The 23,915-nt window shown below is 45.7% G+C and overlaps 1 protein-coding gene across 2 annotated transcripts in view; it reads left to right on the forward strand.

The window, feature by feature from the left end:
• The first annotated feature begins 5,231 nt into the window (after positions 1-5,231).
• Positions 5,232-23,915, forward strand: part of LOC146179645 (cyclic GMP-AMP synthase-like receptor) — a 33,506-nt gene continuing 14,822 nt past the window's right edge. The window contains exons 1-6 of one of the 2 annotated variants that reach the window (XM_084579297.1): positions 5,232-5,332; positions 6,425-6,601; positions 11,452-11,557; positions 12,008-12,220; positions 14,037-14,192; positions 18,160-18,294. In XM_084579297.1, coding sequence (XP_084435423.1) covers positions 6,435-6,601; positions 11,452-11,557; positions 12,008-12,220; positions 14,037-14,192; positions 18,160-18,294 — 777 coding nt within the window. In that variant the 5' untranslated portion in view covers positions 5,232-5,332; positions 6,425-6,434. Of the gene's footprint in view, positions 5,333-5,420; positions 5,781-6,424; positions 6,602-11,451; positions 11,558-12,007; positions 12,221-14,036; positions 14,193-18,159; positions 18,295-23,915 lie in introns of those variants that run through there. The other variant, XM_084579298.1, reaches the window with a different exon arrangement.

Raw genomic sequence — 23,915 nt, forward strand, 5'->3', positions numbered from 1 at the left:
GCACGAACTGCATATTCGACAGAAATTCAAAGTCCTCATCTTAATCCCGCGAATGTTATTCCTGTCATCGTTGAAGGTGTTCATACTCTTGCGCTCGTCGACACCGGTGCCGCTTTATCAGTTATCAGCCCAAAACTCTGCCGCTCCATCCGAAAGGTGACTACGCCTCTCGAGGGACTATCGCTTCGTACCGCATCCGCTCACAGTATACAGCCGACAGCTATCTGCACTGCTCGCGTCGTCATTGCTGCAGCCTTGTACATCATCGAATTCGTCGTTCTCCCCACATGTTCTCATGACGTCATTCTCGGCTGGGATTTCCTGTCCCAGCATCATGCTATCATTGACTGCGCCAGTCCTCAAGTAGAGCTCATTGAATCGAGTGATGCACCGTCTGATGCCCTGCTCCACTAGCCGTGTCCTCGTTTTGCGACCAAACTCCTCGTAGCCCATGACACAACCATCCCACCCGTTAGCGCTGTTCTGGTTCCCCTCACTGCCTCTTTTACCACCGCCGCGACAGTCCTCTTTGTGCCCTCTAACGTTGTCTGCCGCCGCCGCCACTTACCGCTGCCGTTTGCCGTCCTTGACATGAACAACGGCGCTAGCACACTTCTGGTAGCCAATCCTCTTGCGTCTCCCGCTATGTTGATCGAAGGGGAGTGCCTCGGCCGCATCGAGCCCGTGGACCTTCTGTTCGCCTTTGATGATTTGTCATTCCCTGTTTGCCAAGTTGACGCCTTGACTCCAACTCGTGTGGCTTCAGATCCGCTACAGCGGGATCTTTTTGACCATTCTGTGGACAGCGCTCTAGAGCCGCGCCACCGATGACAACTTCTTGACCTTCTACAACAATTCCGCTCCTCCTTCGACATCCCGCAATCTTCCTTGGGCCGCACGACGACCGTTGCTCACCTCATTGACACTGGCGCTCACCCACCTCTCCATCAGCGGCCGTATCGGGTGTCCCCGACTGAGCGCCGTGTTATTGCCCAACAAGTCGATGACATGCTGCAACGCGGAGTAATTAGATAATCCTGTAGCCCATGGTCGTCTCCTGTGGTCCTAGTTAAAAAGAAGGATGGCTCCATACGATTTTGTGTTGATTATCGCCGCCTCAACAAAATCACTCGTCGTGATGTGTACCCCCTCCCACGAATCGACGATGCCCTATACTGTTTGCAAGGCGCAGAATTCTTTTCCTCACTCGATTTACGCTCCGGGTATTGGCAGGTGCCCATGGCAGAGGCGGATCGTCCGAAGACCGCGTTTATTACTCCAGACGGACTATACGAATTTAATGTTATGCCATTCGGACTCTGTAACGCCCCAGCCACATTTGAAAGAATGATGGACACTGTACTGCGCGGCCTGAAATGGAACATCTGTTTATGCTACCTCGATGATATCGTCGTCTTTTCAACCGACTTCCCGACCCACCTGACTCGACTTCGCCAGGTCTTCACCTGCCTAACCCGCGCCGGTCTTCAACTGAACCTCAAAAAGTGCCGGTTTGGTGCCCGCCAGCTCACAATACTCGGACATGTCGTGTGTAAAGATGGAGTTCTGCCTGATCCTGAGAAGCTGCGCGCCGTCGCTGACTTTCCTAAACCGACCACTTTGAAACAACTGCGAAACTTCGTGGGCCTCTGCTCGTACTTTCGTCGTTTTGTTCGGAATTTCGCAACTACTATCATAGCCCCTCTTACACAGCTCTTGAAAGGCACCCCTAACCTCTCCTCTTGGTCGCCAGCCTGCGATGATGCATTCGCGACACTGCGCAATGTTCTGACGTCACCACCAATCCTTCGCCATTACGACCCTACTGCACCTACAGAACTTCACACCGATGCCAGTGGTGTCGGCCTCGGCGCCGTCCTCGCCCAGCGCAAGCCTGGCTTCTCCGAATACGTTGTCGCCTACGCAAGCCATGCTCTCACCAAAGCCGAGTCCAACTACTCCGTTACAGAAAAGGAGTGCTTAGCAATCGTGTGGGCTGTAACGAAGTTCCGCCCTTACTTATACGGCCACTCCTTCGAGGTAGTTACAGATCATCACGCTCTCTGCTGGCTCGCGTCTCTCAAGGATCCGTCTGGCCGTCTCGGGCGCTGGGCTCTCAGGCTTCAGGAATACGACATCCGTGTATTGTACCGCTCTGGCCGCAAGCACTCTGACGCCGACGCTCTTTCTCGGTCACCGGTGCGCTCGCCTAACTCATCGTCCCCTCCTCAAGCATTCTTGTCAGCACTCACCATTGAGGATATGCCTGTCGAGCAACGACAAGATCCTTGGGTTTCTAACCTGCTGGATATCCTTGGCACTACTTCCGCGGCTACGCATCCTCGGGCACTCCGCCGACAGGCCTCCCATTTCGCCATTCGGGACGGCCTCTACCGCAGGAACTACAACTCAGACGGCAGAACGTGGCTTCTTGTCATTCTGCGCCACCTCCGCTCCGATGTTTGTGCCCACCATCACATTGACCCGCAAAGCGCTCATGCCGGCGTCCTCAAAACCTATGATCGAATTCGTCAGAGGTACTACTGGCGGGGAATGTACAGTTTCGTACGTCGCTACATTCGCTCTTGTACCGCCTGTCAACAACGCAAGATTTCTCGCCACCCTGCTGGCCCTCTCCAGCCTTTACCGTGTCCAGCTCGCCCGTTTGATCGCGTGGGTCCTTTATGGTCCGCTACCATGCAGTGCCGCTGGTAATCGATGGGTCATCGTCACCGTCGACCACCTGACCCGTTACGCCTAGACTGCTGCACTTTCCGCGGCGACAGCCCGAGAGGTAGCCCATTTTCTTCTGCACCACTTCATTCTTCGACACGGCGCCCCTCGCGAGCTACTGAGTGATAGAGGTCGTGTCTTTCTTTCCGAAGTAGTCCAAGAGCTCCTGTCGTCTTGTAAATCGATATATCGGGCTACAACTGCGTACCACCCACAAACAAACGGCCTCATGGAGCGCTTCAACCGTACGCTTGGGGACATGCTCGCAATGTATGTTACATCAGAATCGGGAAGCTCTAACTGGGACTAGGTACTGCCATTCGTAACGTTCGCGTACAACACTGCCACCCAAGCAACAACTGGGTTTTCGCCCTTCTTTCTCTTATATGGCCGTGAACCATCTTGTACTCTGGACACAATTTTGCCATACCATCCAGATGCCTCTGAGTACAGTGCTTTGTCAGATATTGCACAGAGGGCCGAGGAATGCCGTCAGCTAGCTCGCACGTTTACCTCCAACACTCAAGCCTATCGCAAAGATCAGCATGATACCGATACCCCTGCTCCCACGTTCCTTCGTTTGGCTATGCGTTCCTGCCACCAACAAACTAAACACCAAATACCACGGACCTTATCGCGTCTTGGAACGCACATCCCCTGTGAACTACGTCATCGAGCCAGTCACCCCTTCTTCCGACCACCGCCGTCGCGGCCGCGAGGTTGTCCGTACGTTAGCCGCCTCAAGCCATATTACAACCCTCTGGTCGTCTCTTCTCCCTGAGTCGCCAGGATGGCGACTTCTTCACGCGGGAGAAATGTAAAGAAGACAAAAAACAGAAAACGCTGCGGCATCGCCATGACCATCGCTTGTCTCCGGCGCCCATCTCGCTCGCGCTGAAGCTGTGCCCTGCGGCTGGTAATTCGATCCTGCTGTGCCCAAAGTACTGCCAGCGCAAGACGTTCCAACCAGCCATTAAATCCGCATTTCAATATAAATAAAAAGCTCGTAATAATGCTGTTTCTTTTTTTCTTGCTATGAGCGTAAATGCAATGTTCTCCACGATGTCCACGATCACTTGCAGCGCAATTTGCGCGATCTGCTGAGCATTTTTAATATATTGGGAAAATTTTTATTCAAATGCGCGTCATATTATTCTGCTTGCCAATTCTACTTTGGGACATGAAACGTAATGTACCGTATATACCACAAATAAATGTCTTGCTCAATCAGAGCTGGATGTATGGTTAATTCGTTCATCCTTAATCGACCTTCAAAAATAAAATTTAATGCTCTGAGAAATAGCGCTGCTTGACTTAATTTTGTCCGGATCCTAACGATGTTCACTCGATTTCTAGGACCGTTGATGAAGAGTGCGTCACTAGTTGAAATTCGGGAAAGTGAAAACAGAGAAAAACTACTTTACTATTCTCTTGGCCTGTTTCGGCGATGATCGCGCTGGAGTGACCGCTGAAGGTCACCGTGTCTTCGCAGCAGCTTTTGTGTCCTTTTCTGTACGAAAATGTGCACGGGTTGTACCGCAGATGAATGGAACTCACAGCGCGGTTACCTAGCTGCGTTCGATTAAAATCATACGCGCACGGAATATCACGCCTAAACTTTTTATGGCCTGGTAGTATATACGCCAAAACGTGAACGAGCTGCAGGCGTTTGTTATTGCGCTAGTCGTCGTGTGGCCGAAAAACAATCACGACAATTAAGATTTGCCAACGAACTGGTCTAGTTTCAGAGCAGAAGTGCAACGCACGTTAACTGCCAAGGCAATCGGCCGTCGCCGAAGGGTCTACGCGCTCAATGCCTCTGTCATTCGCTCTCATCTTCATCCGACCGCGAGAAACAAGTGAAAACCGGTACCACTTTCGTTTTTGTGCCTTGTGGCGCAACCAACCGCACCACACATTGCAGGAATATCGGGAATAATGCTTGAAAACGAAACGCCGCGCATCCAATGTAGACAGCCTATGCTTTTGCCTACACCACGACAGTCACTGCTGTCGCCAGCGCCATCGCATTTCTACTGACGTCACGGGCTGACGCTTGTCATCCATCTCACGTGCGGGCCGTGTGCAACGATGCCCTGTCGTCTGCTGTCGTCTGCTACTGTCTTTAGCGTCGTCTCATTTCAATGCGTCCTGATTACTCGAAATCTCTTTCATGAAGACTTTGCTGGCGCGCGATAGACAGGCATTGTCACGACATTGGAATTGTCAAAAGATAGCATTGTCCGAAGATGATATGAGAAATGCAAAACGGAAACTGAAACCCGTGGAGGCTGAAACTGAAAAGCTACCACCTCTATCTGTGGTTTCACTTTTGACATATACTGACATGCACAGATTCACTAAGCGCTTTATTTGTCAGAAGACGGTCGTGTGTGTGCTGAGAGCATCGAGAAAGAGATTAGTCTTTTTTGTTTTCATTACGTATAGTTGCCATGCTATGTTAAAAAAAAAAAAAAAAAAATGTCCTTTTGTAGCCAATAAGAGTCGATTCAGGCCGACTGCCGGGAAAATTGTCCCGATCGCCGATTGCGTCATTGCGATCTTGCCGCTGCCGGCAGCAGCTTTCTGGGAAATCAGGGTGAGCATGATTCTTTGTTATCAAAAACGCACTTTCTCTGCACATAACCACAAGCCAAGATTCTTGAACCTCGCCTTCTAGTGAAATCCGCTTGTAACCGCTGATCTGATCGTGGTCATTGGGTGTTTAGGACGGTGGGAATGCAAAGCTATATGTGTTTAAGGAAGGGCTCGGCGGCGCGGCTTCATAGGCTCGAAGCAATTAGCGAAAGCGGGAATTTCATATCTTGTGATCGACATTGTTGGTAACTCGGCGCTGTATTGCTAAAGTTTGATGAATGTCTGGAGAGCTGTAGTGACTATGGCATGAGGCAGGCGAGCAGTGATCGCTTTGGTGATTTGGAGCGATCAAAGTGCCGTACGCGAGCGCAAAATTCTTATGTGTTGTTGAGGCGCCAGTTACAGCACCACGGTCTTCAAAACATCCTCGGCCGCATCGTTCTTCGAGCGTAAGCGTGCTTCATTACCGTGTAAACTGAAGAGAAGAAAACGGCGATGGAAGGTGTTACAAGAGACTGGCATTCACATTAGTGATCAACCGTTCAGCAGCCCCCCCCCCCCCCCCCCCCCCCCTTCCCCGGCTACTTAGAAAAAACGAGGTGGTGCGAGGAATCGAACGAGGAAATGAACAATAAGTTCCGCACCTTATATGAATTAAGTTGAGAATGTGCGCTCGGTGGCAATCGCGAAAAAAAAAAAAAAAAAAAAAAAAAAAAGAAAGAAAAAAAAAAAAAAAAAAAAAGGTTTTTCAGTGAGAAGTTTTGTAAGTGTACATTTGCACTGGAATTTAAGGCAAAACTCATGCTGAAAAGCTAGCCAAGGAATTGGTAAATGTAAGGAGATGCCCTGCATTTTGCTTGCGGTTTCAGTGCAAATACCTACTAGGTGAAACTACCGCTAGTACGCAGCCTACAGAACTATTTTAGGCACTAAATAACTTAAATGTGAAGATTGCATTGATGGTTGATGGTTAGTGAACCCTAGTGGTCTTGTATACATATGTGATGTATTATTCTTTCTTTAATATTGAAGTCTGACAACTGTTTCATTCAGCTTTGCAGGTTTTGTTCTGAGTTTAGAATTGCATTTGCAGGAGCTGAAACATGAGCGTGACTGTGAAGCCTGAGCACTACCTGCAGCAGGTGCATAAAGTGCTGTCCAAGGATGATAAGACCACCAAGAAGAACAAGGCCATCCTCGACTCTGTTCTGAGAGAACTCTGTACAGTGATGAAGGAGATTGACCCCCTCTTCAAGCTCATGTATGAAAGGTAATGAGAGGATGATGTGCTTCGGTTACTTCACGAAATGTAAGCATCATGGTGTGATAATGACTGCAGGAGGCTAGCTTATTCTAAGTCTACGGCTTATCTTTTGAGGGCCCTAATTTGGAGATTGTGGGTTTGCCTTCCTCTGGAGACCAATGTTTTCTTCAGCTTTGTTGAGTAACCAATTGTCTAACATGATTACTTGGTTGGTTTCCTTTTTAAAAGCAGCATTTTAAGACCGATGCCTTATGCCTTGTCTAACCTTATATAAACGAGCCTGTCATTTCTCTTGTTCTCATATACCCCGCCACAGTGGTGCATTTGGTAGTGCGCTCAACTGCTGTGCCCAAGGATGCAGGATCCCGATCTAATCCTGGCCGCGGAGGCCGCTTTTTGATGGAAGAGAATGGCAAGGCACCCGTGTGCTGTGCGAGGTCAGGGCACGTTAAGGAACCCCAGGTGGCCGAAAGTCCTGGAGCCTTCCACTGCGGCCTCACTCATAGTCTTAGTCGCTTTGGGACGTTAACCCAGATAAATTTAAACCATAAACCTATCTTGTGCTCGTATGTATCAACAGTTGTTTTCTCGCTCATTGGCTATAGCATAAATCATAATCAGTCAAACCCACTTATAATGATATCAGTTAGCACAGTGTATTGGATAAAACTGTAGACTACGGACGCATGGCGGTGCAGGGAGGGGAGATGGAGTTTCCGAAGTCTCCGTCAGTGCAGCAGCCTATTATTAACGTTTTTGAAATGTCTCGCTTGCTTGACCCTGTTCTAACAACTATTGGCTTTAACAGGGATGTTTGCTCGGAACTTCAGTGTTATTATAAGTCGGTTCGACTGTATGTTCTGTATCAGCTCATTTTTTTGGCCAATTGCTGCATTGTTTTGGGGGGCAGTGAGGCTAAGGTTGGTTGTGTCACTGCAGCATATTTTGAAACTGTATGTTTGCATCAGTGTTTCATCAGTACACTGACAGATCCCTTCTTTTCATTAGTCTGCAGCATCCATAGGAATGCATGTAAACAAAAACGTTAAAAACAATTTTCTGCCCTCACTCTTCTCCTGTGAGGTTGCTGCACCAGTAACAAAAACTAGAGACATTCCAGACCAAAATATTCGAGGGATTGAACATCATATTAAAATTGGCGTACATATTTCAAAACATACCTGTTCGGATTAACCTGGGTGAGAGTACCAGGTTGGAGCGTGGCTCATGGTGATGGATGTTAATACAACATTTTAAAATTATTTTCTTATTTCACTGTGCATCTATGAAGACATACTTTTAAGAACATGATAAGTATGCGGTGTCAATTTGAATTTAATTTCTTTTTAAAACATCACAATAACTGTGCGTTGTAATGCTGAACATAGATCTCACAATGTCTGTATTCCATCTTATAAGTAGTTTGCAGCACTGCAAAGCCTACGGCGCTCTCACCCAAACAGAGCTGCATTTCCACAGCGGATGGTTGTTCATACACTTGAGAAATGTTGACCTATTAAATTGATAGTATTAAGGGCCTCATTCTCTAGAAAGTCTGGCATTGTTGACATTGTCAGTGAAAGGCCACGAACAAGCCTCTGGCAGGTGGCAGTTGACAAGCTATATGGGAGGGCAATGATTGATCAGCAAGCTGTGTGACATCACAGGGCCACATAACATGGCAGGAGCTGCCTACTGGGGTAGCTGTTTTAAAATGGGAAATCAAATACACTGGGAAACTTGCATCCCAAGTCAAACACACTACTCCTAGGCTATGCAGGCATGTTTATATAATAATAATACTAATAATTGGTTCACAGGAAGGCAAAGGTACAGAATCTTTCACACTTGTGGACACTTGAACCACGCACTCTAAGGGAAGGGAGGAAGGTGGGAGTGAAAGGGGAAAAAGAGAAGGGGGTGCTGTAGTGAAAGGCTACAGAGTAATTTTTACCACCTAGGGATTTTTAACATGCACTGCATCGCTCAACACATGGACGTTCGTTTCGCCTTCATCGAAATGCAGCCAGTGGTGATCGGGTTTGAACTTGGGGACACCGGCATATTTATATAGCTTGGCTAAAGTGGGGCATTATATCTGTGTTGCGCATTAGTGCACATAATGTGGTCGCTTACGACTGTATACTAATGAGCATGCAGGAGATAACAGGGGCACAAATTAAGAGATTAGCAATTCAGTGAATACTAAAATGCTTGTATGTGATATAAGATCAGCAAGGGTAGCCGCAGGTGGAAGCGTTTAGTTCTCTTTCGTCATATACCCTTAAAGGCGGAGCTTAAGTTATCCCTTATTTCTATTTATTTTTATTTTTCAGACCATTATTGTAGAACTTGTAAAGCTAGTTCTGCCTTCATTCACTCTCTTAATTAGCTGAGTACGTCCCACACAAACACAAGTTTGTTGAGGCCTGCCGTGAAGTGGCGTGCTGTCATTTGCAAACATGGCACCTCTCCAGTTTACCATTCTCCTGCGTACAGCAGCTGCATGCTGGTCTTCTTGCCTTCCTAATGATGAAGCCCCCAGTTGTTGTTTTTTTTAACTGAAGAAGCGAGAAGCTGCACGCCCATCCCTCCCTCCCTAATCACCCAAACAGCGGCCGAGAGGCATTTCTTCAATCAAATAAAAGCCTCATTCATTCGTTTTATTTTGCAAACTTGGCATAAGGCACATTACCGTACTTACCCGATTCTGGCGCGCACCCAATTTTCATAGTTAACAAGAAAAAAAAGCTTTTATCCCAATTCTAACGCACACAAATTATTTGTGATCACGAAAAACGGAAAAATTTGTGCGAGGGGAAAGGGAGATTTATTGCAGGACTTTCACTCTTCGTCGCTCTCAGATAGCTCTTTGTCGCTTTCGACCGACCACAACATATTGTCCTTGGTGTCATCCAGTGCATTTGCAATGCCACACTTTTTGAAAGAGCGTTCCACCATGGCCGATCGGATTGTGGCCATGCCTCGAATGCCCATCCAGTGAGCGCCTCAGCTGGGACCTAAGTCACTCATTGTACAGAACACGAACTCGATCCTTCACTAGCTCGTTCAAGCACACGTCAAGTGGTTGAAGCTGTGATGTCATGCCTCCAGGTATAACATCGAGGTCGGTATTGCACGCAGCGAGCTTGGCTTTAATGTGCTGGTCAAGATAGCACTTGAAAACGTCTAGGACGAGCATAGCGCAAGACCCAAGGTTGACCCCAGGCCTTTTTTGCCACACTGCTGTAGCCACACACAATCGATCCAGTTCACGACCATGTAGGTGTCTATCCAGCCTTTCTTGTTTGCTCGGACAATGACTCCTGATGGAAAATTTCCTGCCTTTGGGAGCGTCTTTCGTTTAAAAATGAGGAACGGCGGAAAGTTGTGGCCATTGGCAGTGCAGCAGAGCATCGCAGTTAGTACTCGCGTCTTCTCATTGCCTATCGACACAACATGCACTTGCTTGGCCCCTTTCACTTCAATGGTCGCGCTGACAAGCATGTCGAAGTACAGCGGCGTTTGGTCAGCATTGGCGATTTGTCTCAGCTGGTAGCCGTGTCTTTGGCGTAATGAAATAACATAGCTCTGAAAAGCACAAAGCTTCTCCTCAAAGGCTTCTGGCAATTTCTGACATATGCCAGTCCGTCGCTGAAGAGAAAAGCCCTTTCTTTTCATAAACTTTGATATCCATTTTCTACTGGCCTTAAACTCGCTCCTGGACACACCGTGATGTTTAGCCAGCTCCAGCGCTTTTACTTTTATCATCTCAGTTGTGACCGGCATATGGTCCTCTCGGAGTTTAATGAAGTCCAATAAGTCATCCTCAATTACAGGAAATCGGCCTTTCCGAGGTCCGTTGAACCCTTTGCGGGTCGATTTACTGAGGAAGATGCTGTCTTTCTGCTTTCTCCAGTCTCGAACGCACGTTTCCGGCACGCCATAAGCACTGGTGGCGGCTCTGTTGCCGGTGGTCTCCGCGCACAAGATGACCTTTTTCTTAAAGGCGGCCTCGTAGTGGAAGCGGTGGACCTTTGGTGCGGCCCCTGCCATCTCAGTCAGGAAGCACGTAGATGCGATACTACTGCACAAAACAAATCCAGGCTCCCAGCGTCAGCGAGCGTCACTGCTGGCGCTGACAGAAACAAACAGCTTCGGCGCCATCTTGAAATGTCAATGATGATGGGAAGGACGAAATTCGCACCATTTTGGTTTGTATCTGAATCTAACGCACATGCTACATTACGGTTTATTTTTTGTGAAAAAAGGTGCGCGTTAGAATCGGGTAAGTACAGTATATGACTTCATGTAAAGAGATTTCTTTCAGGAACCGGAGAGGTTCTTCGTTCTCTCTCAGCCACTTGGAGAAGTCCTCTTCCCTTGTTGCCATCAGTCAGACTTCTTGTAGAATGTGTCTCCCCTGCACATGTCCACATCAGATGGCAAACATCTACCTTTGCAGCTGGTGTGAAACAGTTTGGGCAGGTGGCGGAACCCCCAGCTGCAGCATTATGGCCGTGGAGGAACAAATCAATGCTGCATATGTAATTCTGATTGGTTATCTTGTGAGATGAGGTATAAGTGCTATATTAGCTGGCTGTTTCTGTGAATTGTATAATCTTCTCATGCAATCCGACATGTTGCTGCGTGTGGTACACGTGCTCACAAATGCCGTTCATCCTAGACTGCTCTGTGTGGGGTTCTTCTCAAATGATGTAACAAGTGAACTGTGTGCAGTAGCAGATGACAGCACATACTACACCCCCCATGTCTACCTCCAGGGATTGCTGGTGCCCCGTGTTTGTAAACACAGCGTGGGTCTATATCTGTGTTCTAATTTATTTGTTTTATAGGCCATTTTTCACTGGAAGCAGCTATGAAAACCTTCGGATACGCGAAGCCGATGAGTTTGACATCAACCTTGTCCTGAAAATGCCCGTTCAAGAGCATGAGTTTCAGGTAGCAGCCTTTGGCTATCTGTTGCTTTCAAGCTTCACTTACTGGCATTTCTGTTGCTTTCAAGCTTCACTTACTGGCATTGTAGACTCATTTGCTGCGATTCACTGCATGCCTTGATGTGAGGTTTCTCATAACCTGTCAAGCTGTTGAATAACATGTCTCACCTGCAATTTGAAACCTCTCAAGTGTGTTTTAACTGAACTTAGATGAGGGGGAGGATAGTCTTTATTTTGGCAGCTAGGTAGAGCTGCATGTGGTAAAATGCTAGGTACCTGATCGGTATGATGAAGGTCTCGCAGTTACCATTTTGTGCAGTTTGGCCCTATGTGGCGAGTTTTAAGAAGGGGTAAAATAGCCATTGCGCTTCTTCTAGTCTTATGTGCTGTGCATTACGCTGTAACATTATCCAGCCTGGTGCTTTGACCCTTTCCTTTTTGTTTCTTCTTCCAGCTAGTTGCTGAAAGGCCTGGCCATGTGAGCTATACTCTGACCGCGAGCGCCAAGGAGCGTCTTCTCAACACCCTGGAGGCTCCAGTGGTCAAGCTGCTCTTTAGCCTCTTCAGCGAACAGTCGAAGTTTCAGCCTCAGTTGTTGAGGAGATGGTTCCAGGCAATGGTGGACAAGGCTCTAATTGCGTACAAGCCTCCCAGGGAGGTTTCACAGGCAAGCTGCACAATTCGCGCTCTGTCTCGGTGGTGCTGCTGCTTTGAACCAACTTCAAAAGGGGTCTCTCACGAGGGAAAGGTGGTAACAGGAATAAGGAAAGCTTGGTGATGCCTTAACCATTGTATACTGTCATATAATGTATGTCTGACTGGTCAGACAAGATTTATAAAGCAGAATTTTCAGGCTAGAAGCTGCATGTTTGCCATATTGACATATAAGGCCGTCAGGTACAGTACAATCTTGTTACAAGAGACATGGTTACAATAGACATTCGGTTATAAGAGACACATGAATATAATTTGGTTGATTTTTCTATGTTTGTCATGTTAACATGCATACAAGAGAGATGGTTACAAGAGACACTCTGTTACTAAGGGCAATTGCAGGTTCCTAAAGTAACTTCTTCACTTTTTAGAAAAGACAATTAACCTAGATGGGCTCATGTAACGCAGCTGACTTGTACAAACTCGTATGTATGGTAGTTTAGATTTCGTTATCTAAATTCTGTTCCATATCAGTGTCCTGTTTTGTTGCAATATGTTGGGAACCAAGAAGGAGTGCCTCCTCTTGACTTGGAAATCAAAATGTCCCTGTTGTTTCAGTCACACAGGAATGTAATGACAGTGGCTGAAACAATGGGGACATATTGACTTTCCAGTCAAGAGGAGGCACTCCTTCTTGGTTCCCGACATATTCCAACAAAACAGGACACTGATATAGAACAGAATTTAGATAAGGAAATCTAAACTGCCACAAATACGAGTTTGTAAGAATTTTTGGTTACAAGAGACATCTTTTTCGGGTCCCTTGAATGTCTCTTGTAACAAGGTTTCACTTACTCTATTAACACTAAAATTGTGGATGAAAATTTTTAAATTATTGCAGGACAGTGGGACATCTTGTGCATCTATTCTGTCAAAGTAGTTGACTGGTTAGATGCTTTTACTCAGATTAATTATTTCACTGTAATACGATGCACGCTTCACTATAATGCATAGTTTTTTCGGAGGGTAAAGGTGCGGGGAGGTGAATAAGGATGGGGGAGGACTAGCAATCTATTCTTCTCCATTGTGCTGCCAGCTTGACTGTCTTGTGGTGATCTTTTATGTAGAACAGAGAAATACCGTTGTCATCTTTCAGCACCCACTTAATGCAATAACAATTATGCCACATGAACCACTGTAACAGCTTAGCACAGCTACCTGCAAAGAGAGATGTGGGACTGTTATCTCTTTTCTGTGCTGTAGGTCTTTCTTGGACTGCTTCTGGTGTGTGACTTTAAATCTAATCTGACAAAGGGTGTATTGGTTCAAAATTTGCGAGGTAATGTTAAGGAAAACGACGAAGTACACACAACAAAGTGGAATTAATAATTAGTAAGAGTTGCTGCTTGTGCTTCATTGTTTGTGCATTGCACAACAATGCTAAATTGGGCGAGTTGGTTTATTTGCATTATGGGAACGTAGCACAAAGCTGTTTCTAAGCATTACCAAGCATTTCTAAGCATTACAGAACCTTCTTTACCAACTGTGACCAAAGCTGCTGGTTTCGTAGTGTAAAATGTGAGAGATAAAAAGCAGTCAGGGCTTAGTAGTTTTATGATTGAACAGCAGGCAAGAAAAAGAAGTCCTTTTTTCTACTTCCTAGTCCACAGAGTTGAAGATAATTGGACGTTTCCCCAGGATAACAGAATGGATTCCAAAAGAAGATAGTGCAGCTGGGGGTGGTAATCAGATGGGAGATTGAGAAGTTTGCAGGGATATGGTGTTCACATTTAAGCTGCTACTGATGATGATGGTGGCTTATGTACCAGCTGCGGCCAAGCCAGAGCGGTCCGGCAAAGACACTATATGTACACCTCTGTGACGGGGGACGCATCGACATCGACCTAGTGCCTGTCCTTGAGCATAGTTACAACCGGCTGCCTGCAGATGTCACTCTTCAGGAATGGGTCAAGCAGCTGCCTGAGGTGCGTATTTTACGTCTTATCCAGTTTCCATTTCAGAACGGCTTAGAGAAACCTTCAAGAAAAGAGGCCATTAGTGACTGAAAGCAAGGTATGAGATCAGTGACGATGATGGCTTAGTTTGACATTAGTCTTAGTTGAGTTACTGACATTCTCATGGAAATCAAGAAGAAGAAATGGGCGTGGGCAGGACATGTAGTGCAAAGAGGGTATAACCGATTGTCTCTAAGAATAACCAATTGCTTTCCAAGGGAAGGAAAATGTAGCAGGGGTTGGCAGAAAATTAGGTGGGTGGGTGAGGTTAAGAAGTTTGCAGGGGTCAATTGGATGCATGTAGCAAAGGACCGGGTCAATTGGAGGAATATGGGAGAGGCCTATGACTTAGTTGAGATGTTAACCATGCTCTTGCTGTTATAGTTTCAGAAAAACAAAGTAGGGTGTTTCTGTTAACCTTTCTTCTGCTTCAAGAAATGGCCAGTGTTATTCTGTCAAGACCGATGCCTCCTTTGAGTTTGCAGGGAATCTTGTATTCCGTACAAAATGGTGACTTAATTTTTAATTTGCAGCCCCTTCTTATTGGTTAAAATTGCACGAAAAGAAAACTGTATAAAAGTGCTCATATTGCAACCCTGCGAGTATTGGCTAAAAGGCTGAAAACAGAACAAAAAAAGCAAGAAAAAGGCACCTATATGCCAGCATGAATGATTTGGAGATGGCACATACCGATGCTGATTTCTGTTCACAGGAAACCGTCTGTAACTAGCTGTAACCATCTCATGAGTTGCTTCTGCCAGTCCTTTTTTCAAAAATGATGCCCATCACAAATTGCAGACAGACCACTGCAGCACTTTCTCTTGCTTACGACGATACTTCTTTCTTCTTTAAATGCTTCCCTTTACTAGCAGCCAGCAAGTAGCCTCCAGGTGAACAACTAACCACAACCAGCAGAGTTTATGTATGGTCAGGAAAATGTTAAGGAGGATGCAGGGCTAAAGAGATAACTTTTGGATTGTTGCGCCAATTTCGACAAAGGGAAGGTCTGTTTTCCTCTTATTAGAATGTACAGTATATAAACTATATTATTGGTTGAGTGGGAATATAGGTCGAACCCTTTTCTTGAAGTGAAAAAAAATAAAAAAATAAAACAAGAAACAAAGTGAAGAAGTGCATATATTTATATCAGCTGTGTCCGTGCATCACCAGAGCTACAATCTCACTCCAAACTTCCGAACGATCCAGCAGCCTCGTCGGAAGATGACATTTTGCTGCTTGTCACCTCCCAGAGTGTGTCATCTAGTTGTTGCTTACGCAGCATTTCTTGAAAGGCTGCATGCGAACAGCTGATCTGGTCTGCGGCACCGCAAGCTGAATTGTCGCTGAGAGCGGCCATGTTGCTGTTTGCTTCGGCGAACATCACTTTTAGTGCGTAGCACTATTAGCCGCAATCACAGATTTCCTTGATGTCTGTTTGAAGCCGCTCTTTCTCTACGTGAACTTGAAGTGGAGAAAGACAAGGCGGCGCGCATCGCACGGCTTAGTGAACCCGACCACCGGCGGCTGCCTTTTTGATGGAGGTGGTATGGAGAGGCGTTCATGTGCTCTGCAATGTGAGTGCACGTTAAAGGTCCCCAGGTGGTCAAAATTACTCTGTGGCCTTCCACTACAGCACCTCTTTCTCTTTCCGCTTTCACTCCCATCTGTGTCTCCTTCTTTACGGCTTGATTAAGGTGTCTACGAAGTGTGACATGCACTCGCTACTGTTCCGGTGGTGGATGACGGCTGTTGCGAAGCGCGTCTTTCTCCTCCCTTTTCTTTTTCTTCTCTATTTTCTCTTCTGTCCGCACGAGGCAGTGAAGGTGGCTCAGCTATAGAGCCAGTAGCAGTCGGAGCATTTTCTTTTCCTTCTTCCTTCAGTCGCAACGACAATGAAGTGTGAATATATCGCGCGTTTCCTTTCTTATGAACCAATTTACAATTTTACGCGCTTCTCACGTTTTAGCTGACGAGGCTGAGCGGCCATATATGCGCATAGTGAGAGAGCGTGGGCATGTTAGTCGCGGACGCCGCAGTCCAGATCACAAAACTGTATTAGTTCATCTGTCGTTAAAGATCCACATGTGGTCTAAATACTTCGAAGCCCTCCACTACGGCACCTATTTCATTTCCACCGTCCATCCGATACTTCGATGTCCAGCTGTCCAGTGAAAAATTGTTACAAATACAGCGCCTTTCCTTTCCTGTAAACTAATTATTATTGATCTGCAATAAAATGTAAAAAATGAAAATAAACAATGGCCCTGCTGCGGCGGCGCAGTGGTTAGGACGGCGGACTGCTGTACCGGTGTACCCAGGCTCAAAACCGACCGCCGGTAGCTCTGTTTCGATGGAGGCGAAACGGAGAGGCGTCCGTGTGCTGTGCAATGTCAGTACACATTAAAGATTGCCAGGTAGTCGAAATTACTTCGAAGCCGTCCACTTCAGCACCTCTTTCTTTCTTACCGCTTTCACGCTTTCACTCCCATCTTCCTCCTTTCCCTTACACCATTGCTCAGGTATCCACGGAAAAAGTATGACAGATACTGCGTCTTTAGTTTCCTGCAGAGCAATTCAATATAATTGAAATAAACAATGTACAGTGTAGAATCATTTGCATGAAAACATTTCTTATCAAAACAAACTGAAAGCATAATAAACTGTAAAATGCATAGAAAAGTATAAAAGGGGCAAGCAGTGCTGCGCATATACTCCGCATTTGATTAAGTATGCAAATCAGCTGTAATTTTTTCAGGAAAGGCACTGTAAATTGCCTCCACATGTCGTTATTCATTGCTAAAGAGGCATTTTGCACTTTCTTAGGTGGAATGAAAGAGCGCACGCAAAGATCAGTGCGCTTGGGATGGAAAAACAAAATGCCAGCAACTGCACGATGTCAATGCGGTCTTGGCTGTCCGTTCGGGCCGTTCATGAGCAGGCATGTCACTTGTTGCTAGACTGTGCCTCTAATTCTGCTAAAGACCGCTATATGAGAGGAGGGGTGACTTTAGCTTGCTTTTTTTTTTTTAGAAGAAATCTCGAGCTATATTCCGGTTTATACGGTATTTTAAGTTTCATCAACTTAGCACTAATCAAAAAAGATCATGAAGATGCACTAATCATTTGTGCTTGGATAACTTCTAGGTAGTTTATTTGAGAGGATAAGGCCGATTGCGTGTATTTTATGACATTTTTGTAATAATCTGATTGCTTTAAAAACGAACTTAATTTTTTTGCTCTTGTGATTATATGTCACTTATTTGATACTTTTTTTTTCTAATGGGATATTAAAAGTCCGAAAAGTACCTTATCTTGTTCCCAACAATATTTTAGTGCAGAAACCACATTGAAAGCAGCCTCTGGCGAACGAGTTTGGAAATGGTAGTTTTCCTAATGGTTGGGCTCTTGCAAAAGTGCGAACTGCAATAAATGAGTTAAAAAAATTCAGAATATGCTGTTAAAATGTGCGGCCTAAATTCTCACTAGGTGATACATTCCGCATTCAGTTTCTTGCCCGCTGCGTCTCGAAATCAGCGTTCACAGGTGCTTTCGGTGGTGAGTGCACCCCATATAAACAAAAAATAAGTTAATTTTAATTTTTTCGCTGCGCAAATGACAACCAAACTTGGTGAGGTGTTTTTTAATGCACGCACAATCCAAAACAGCGAAAATTTTAAAACTCGTTTTTTTTTTTTTTGGTGAAAATTGTGATTTTGGCCGCACATCCCTCATTAAGAGGGGAATTATCGCCCGATGCTTTGCCCGTGTTGTTCACTTAACGACCTGCTCATTAGAGCAGATTAGTAGTGTCTAGGCAAAAATGTCCTCTGAAAATCAGTCACAAGTGTGAGTGGAAGGCTAGTGAACAAGGAAGCGTGGCCTCTGTGGAAGTGCCAGTCTACAGTGTCTTAATGCTGATGGTCATACCTTGTCGCAGGAGGATATGACGTGGTTCATGGTTCCTAAGAATCCTGAAGATGATGTGAACCTATGGCGCATTCATTTCCCAACAGCTGAGAAGAACTTCATAAAGGACTTCAAGATCCTCAAGCCTACAATCAGGCTGGTAAAGGTGAGCACGTCTCATCATTGCTTCGCAATTTTACTCGTACCAGGAAAACATGCGCCTGTTTTCTTGGGAACAATCCAAACCTTACATTACATTATATTACGTGTTGGCACAGTGATAGCTTCAATGTCGAAGTCACACCCAGCCTGCTTTTTTTCTTCAGTTGTTGCTGTTCGTAACATGCGCTGCGACACACATTCGTCGTCACCCTCTTCCCTTGCGGCTATTTTTACCTAATATAGACACACACAGCGTTGATTTTGGCTCCATGCCAACTTGGTATGTGGAGTTGTCTTAGACATGTTTGCACGCAACCAAGTTCAACTGCTAACTGTGGCTGAGCCCACCACAATGTCTGGCGATGTCATGTGGTCTCATGACATCACAGTTTGATGGTGGCGGCAAATGCGGGATTTCTGCTCCAGTAAGCACAGTCTATGCTGATATTTTTTTTGACTGCTACTCTGGTGATATTGACCACATCTAGTGAGCATTAAGGTGCAGCATTACCGAGAAAAAGTTACAGTTGAGCCTCTTGGCAATCTACAGTCCATAATGGTGTACTGGCTTCTACACAATTGCCCTTGAAAGTTGGCTGCAGACACTGGTGATGTAGTGGAACAAATCGGTGCAAGTTATTTTGAAAGCTTCACTAAGTGCATGATGCTTTTGAGGCGAGGTTGTAAAGCCTGTGCTCTTAGTAGCTGTGCTTCATTGTTGAAGCCTAGGAACATAGGTGTACATTGTCCCAGAATTTTGCCACACACTAAGGTAGAGGTGCCTGGATTCCACTTTGTTCCTACCGCCCTATTTTGCTCACTTCCTGTGCAGGGAAGGTTATGGAGAGAATGGCGCACTCTTGTCTGGAGTGACACCTAGGACACGGTCACCATTTAACCCTTATACTAGTTGGCTCCCGCAAGCAAATGTGCTGCCAAGATTTTGCTGCACAATTATACAAGGACATACAGTCTTCAGCTCTGTCCAACTACATACTATTAATGTCTCTTGTAGCTCAATTTTAAAAAAAACATTTGGGAATCCATCAAGGAGTCTGCCTATTGCGCTATCTAAAAAGTTCCTGTCTGACAGACAGAAAGTCTCGTAGGCCCAAATAATCAGCATTCGCCACTTAACCCCGTCAAACAGGGCAGACACCAAGATTTGATCCTATCCGGCACATCCTCCGTAGTCAATAAAAAGCTTGTAGCTAAATTTGCTGTTGAGCCATAGTAGATTTAGTCAGAAGAGCGGGACACTCGAATGCTCACCAGCGAAATCTGCCTACACTGTTGTTCTGAACCACATCGAAAATTAACAACTTCCCTATTCCATGCTAGTTACATGTTTGCATCCGTGGCATTATTTGGCAACAGGATGGCAAAACAGGTGGGCATCAATAATCCTCCTAGTGTTCAATAATTTCCATCACATGCTTAAATGCGTTACCTATACCAGTCATTGACTTAGTAAACATGCGTTCCACAAGTCTGTTGAAGCAACTATACTCTCACAAGTCGTGTATACTTACCCATAGCTCTGTCTAAAAAAAAAAAAGCTCAAGTCAATAAGATTGAATGCACAGTATCATGAAATGCAGTACCACTGCTTGACTGCTTCCAATCAAGGCCGGGCTATACTAGCAACGCTTCGACACGGTACATCTCACCTCGACACCTTTTATATAGATGCAGCCTTCGCTGACTCTATATTTAGTCTGTAGGCCCCTGCCACATCAGGAAGTTCATCATGACACTGGCATTCGTAATCCAACATCAGCCGAAGCACAAGCAGTCGCTAAAATAGTCCTTTGCTACCCTTACCAAACTAACGTCATCATTTGTTCGCAGACAGCCAGAATGCCCTCCATAATTTCGCCACCAACATGCTTCCAGCACATATCCGCGCCCAGCTATGCACCTACTTTCACCAGCACCCAAACCTTCCCATCCTGGAATAGGTCCCCGTTCAGCCGGGAATAGAAGAGAATGAACGGTACACGCTCTCGCTCGTGGCATGTCTCTGGGCAACCCTTCCCCGTATCTGGATGATGACTGCCTCGAGGATGAGTGGGCTATACATTGAAATCATTGAAGAGAAAGGCTCAAAGAACTACTTTGATACACCTGCCACCACCTCCCCACCTTTTCTTCACATCTGACTCGCCGTGAATCTGCCCTCATCAGACAAGCACAAATGAATTCTCTACCATGTGGCCTATACAACCACTCGGATGCTCAAGTCATCTCCACTGTTACTCTGACAACACAAGCACATATTTTGACAGTTATTTCCACAGCGTGCTTCCAGGATTAGAGCCCCATGATGAGTCAAACCCAGCATCAGCATATCCTTCACAGGTCAACTTTATCTTGTAATAACGGTGTGGTTTTCATGTTAGTATTAAACTTAAAAACTAAACCTTCCCCAGGACTCGACAATCTGCCAAATTAATTTTTTAGTAGGTACGTGGAATCACTGGCAGAATATCTCGTAATCATTTTTTGTTTTTCTTTGGTGACAGGAAGAGCACCTGATGACTGGAAGATATCCCATGTTGTGCCTGTGTTATCAAAAAGGCGACCGCCGTCATGTAAAAACTACCGACCTATATCTGTAACATCATCTTGTTGCAAATTAATGGAACATATTATCGATGCTAGCGTAAATGAATCCTTAGATAACAATATTTTGACAAACTTCCACCATGGCTTCTGCAAAGGACTCTCCATAGTGGCTCAACTACTTGTCAACTCCGTACACGCCACAGACAAAAATAAAGAAAACTGGTATTGATGTCACCTGACTGCACCCACCCGCGTCACTTAGGAGAACCCAATGAGAAAAGCATCCAACTTGACATCAACAAAAAGGGGCAGCTACGAATGCTTGGCGAGATGTCGGCCAAATCGATTGCAGGCGGTCACCAGGAACACATTTTAAAAATTATGTGGATCTTTAACGTGCACTGACATCGCAGAGCACATGGACGTTTCTCCGTACCACCTCCATCGAAAGGCAGCCGCTGGTGGTCGGGTTCGCTAAGCCGCACGATGCGCGTTGCCTTGTCTTTCTCCACTTCAAGTTCACAAGCACACTGGTGGCCACGCCCGCCATATCGAATCATGCAAGCGCGTGCGCATAGGCGGTTCGCGGAAGCCAATCACAGTAGCAGATCGCACTGTGTTATAACTCCCCGTTATCGACATACATATAAACAAAACATGGGGAGCAGTGAAGTTCACGATTTTTAAAGCTGATTTTTCGTACAAATGTGTTTGTTTTTTTCAAGTTCCTGGATTTTTCAGACTGTTCGATTATTTCCCGCCAAGTCCGAAAAAATAATGGTTGCCGACTGTATTGTGCACTGGTGCAAGGGATGAGACATGGCTCTTAAGGCGGGGGTCCCACTCCGGCAGCGCGAATGTGCCATTTTAGGCAATGTTTGCGTGAGCATTCTGCGCGTTGTTCTTTTTCGAACATCACAATGTAGGCATCATTCGAAAGCTCAATATACGCTCTGTCAAATGATGTGCGCTGCTTTAGTGTGCCAATGTTATCAACTGCATGAGAGGTGGTATTGCAGATGACAAATTCGCTAGCGTCGTTGATATACCCTACTTCGGATTAACTTGCTGAAGAAACTGCTGCACTTAGAACAGTTTCCTTTGGCCTACACATAGAATGGGTATATATATTAGGAAACATGGTGCGTAATTAGTTTTAATTTAATCAGAATTTGATCGACAGCCTTTTCAACATGGTAAAGTTTGGCTATTTTGGGCACGAATATCTGCGCTTTATCAACGTGCACAGCAGTAAAATTTTTACCACTTCGGGCGCACATTATAATAGTTGAGTGTACGAAGTTTCATCGAAATTTATTCGCTAGTTCGTTTTTAATTACCTTTCCAATTTGAAGATTTCCGTAATACTGCCTCACATCGCATAGCTTGACCAGAAAAACCGCTCATTCTACAGCCTAGGAATCATGCATGGCGAAACTAGAATAGTAGTTATTTGTGAAGAATGATCGCAAATTGCGCTTTATACAATTAGCACGATTATACTGAGCCTTCAAATATAATCAATTTTTCGTACACGACATTCAATCGAGAAGGCCGTCATACTCAACAACGTGAGCCTTGTTTGAGTTGGCTTTTTTTTAATATTGTATTACTGTAAAATAAGAAGCACAAACCATGGTGATAATTAGTATTTGCACCTGTATTCGGTCATTAAAGGTTTTTTACTGCTAGCGCCATCTAGGTAAAAGCAGCAAAAGTGTGAGTTCATTCAATTGCCAGGAGAGGCGCACGTGACTACACTCCTTCAAAGTATTGAAGCTAGTCAAGAAACCTAGAAGTTAGCTTCTCTGCAGTGCAAAAACCCCTTCACCATGGCGGCCAAACCTGTTTTGGGGGCAGAAATCAGGTGCAGTGCAGGAGACGTCTATTGTGGTAATAATGGCCACATACATTTCCTGCACCCCTCTTCTTGTCGCAATTATGGGTTTAAGAACCCCTCCGTTTGTGAGTGCCATTCATAACACCTCCCCTGCCCCTACCTCCTCCAGGCTCTCAATAGTGAAGGAATTCTGCTCAACACGTTTGCGCATGACATCAGGCTGGACATAGAAGTATTCTGCGCTGCACCCAACTTCTGCCCTCAAAACAGGTTTGGCTGCCATGGTGAAGGGGTTTTGCTCTGCTGACTTCTAGGTTTCAGCAACCCACCTATACTACTTTTGTGCTGTGAAGTGTTTTGCTTGTTGCTATTTGCATTGATGTTTGTGAGGTGAGTGTCACACTTTTCAAAAATTCATTGCCTGTCGAAACAACTTCTTTCTGCAGCAGATCCGGTTTCAAACATCCCATAGAGGAAGAATTTCGACAACTCTCTCACCTGATGCAGAGGCTACAATTCATGATATAGAGGAAAGCAGAGAGTGTCAGTGGAGTGAAAGGAATGAATGGATACCTGGAGGTACCACTCGATTGAGAACGTGGTGCGAGGCATCGCTGGTTCTTAGCACAAGGAGACGCATCTACTCAAAGTGGAAACACAAACAGTTCATTAGGGAAGGACCGCGGAGTGAAAGATTTTTTTAGGTGACAAGACATGACGCGCACACTACGTGCGTGCACATGTTTTGCGCGCATACACTGTGGTTTATGCGGGGGCTATTCGCTCGCACGAAGAACCTGCACATGGTCACTGCATCACCCTTTGCACCCCTGCATTGTGTGCGAACAGTGGACGCTCGCCTGCAGTGCTAAGCCGCTAACCTTCACGCCCAATCGCTGAGGGGCTTTGCGCTATTTTGTGCTTTTCTGAATATGCTTCTGGCCCTGTACTTTTTCCCTCACGCATTCGTATTTCGCCAGGCGCTTCAGGCTCGGATAGCAAGTGACACGGCTAGCAAAAACCAAACAGAATGCGCAGAATCTTCCGGTAAATTTACATGTATCGGGCTTGCTTTTCGGCCGGCGACAAAAGTGCAAATTTATCAAAATTAAGACATGCCTTGACAGATTGCAGGTTGCTTGGACGAGGTTCTTCATCCGTGCGTGCAGTTGGTCCAGTGGTATTTCTCACAAAATCTAGACATTATGTGTTTGACA

Source organism: Amblyomma maculatum, chromosome 9 (genome assembly GCF_055883805.1).
Source record: "Amblyomma maculatum isolate TAMU_Amacu chromosome 9, ASM5588380v1, whole genome shotgun sequence".
Classification (NCBI taxonomy): Eukaryota; Metazoa; Arthropoda; class Arachnida; order Ixodida; family Ixodidae; genus Amblyomma; species Amblyomma maculatum.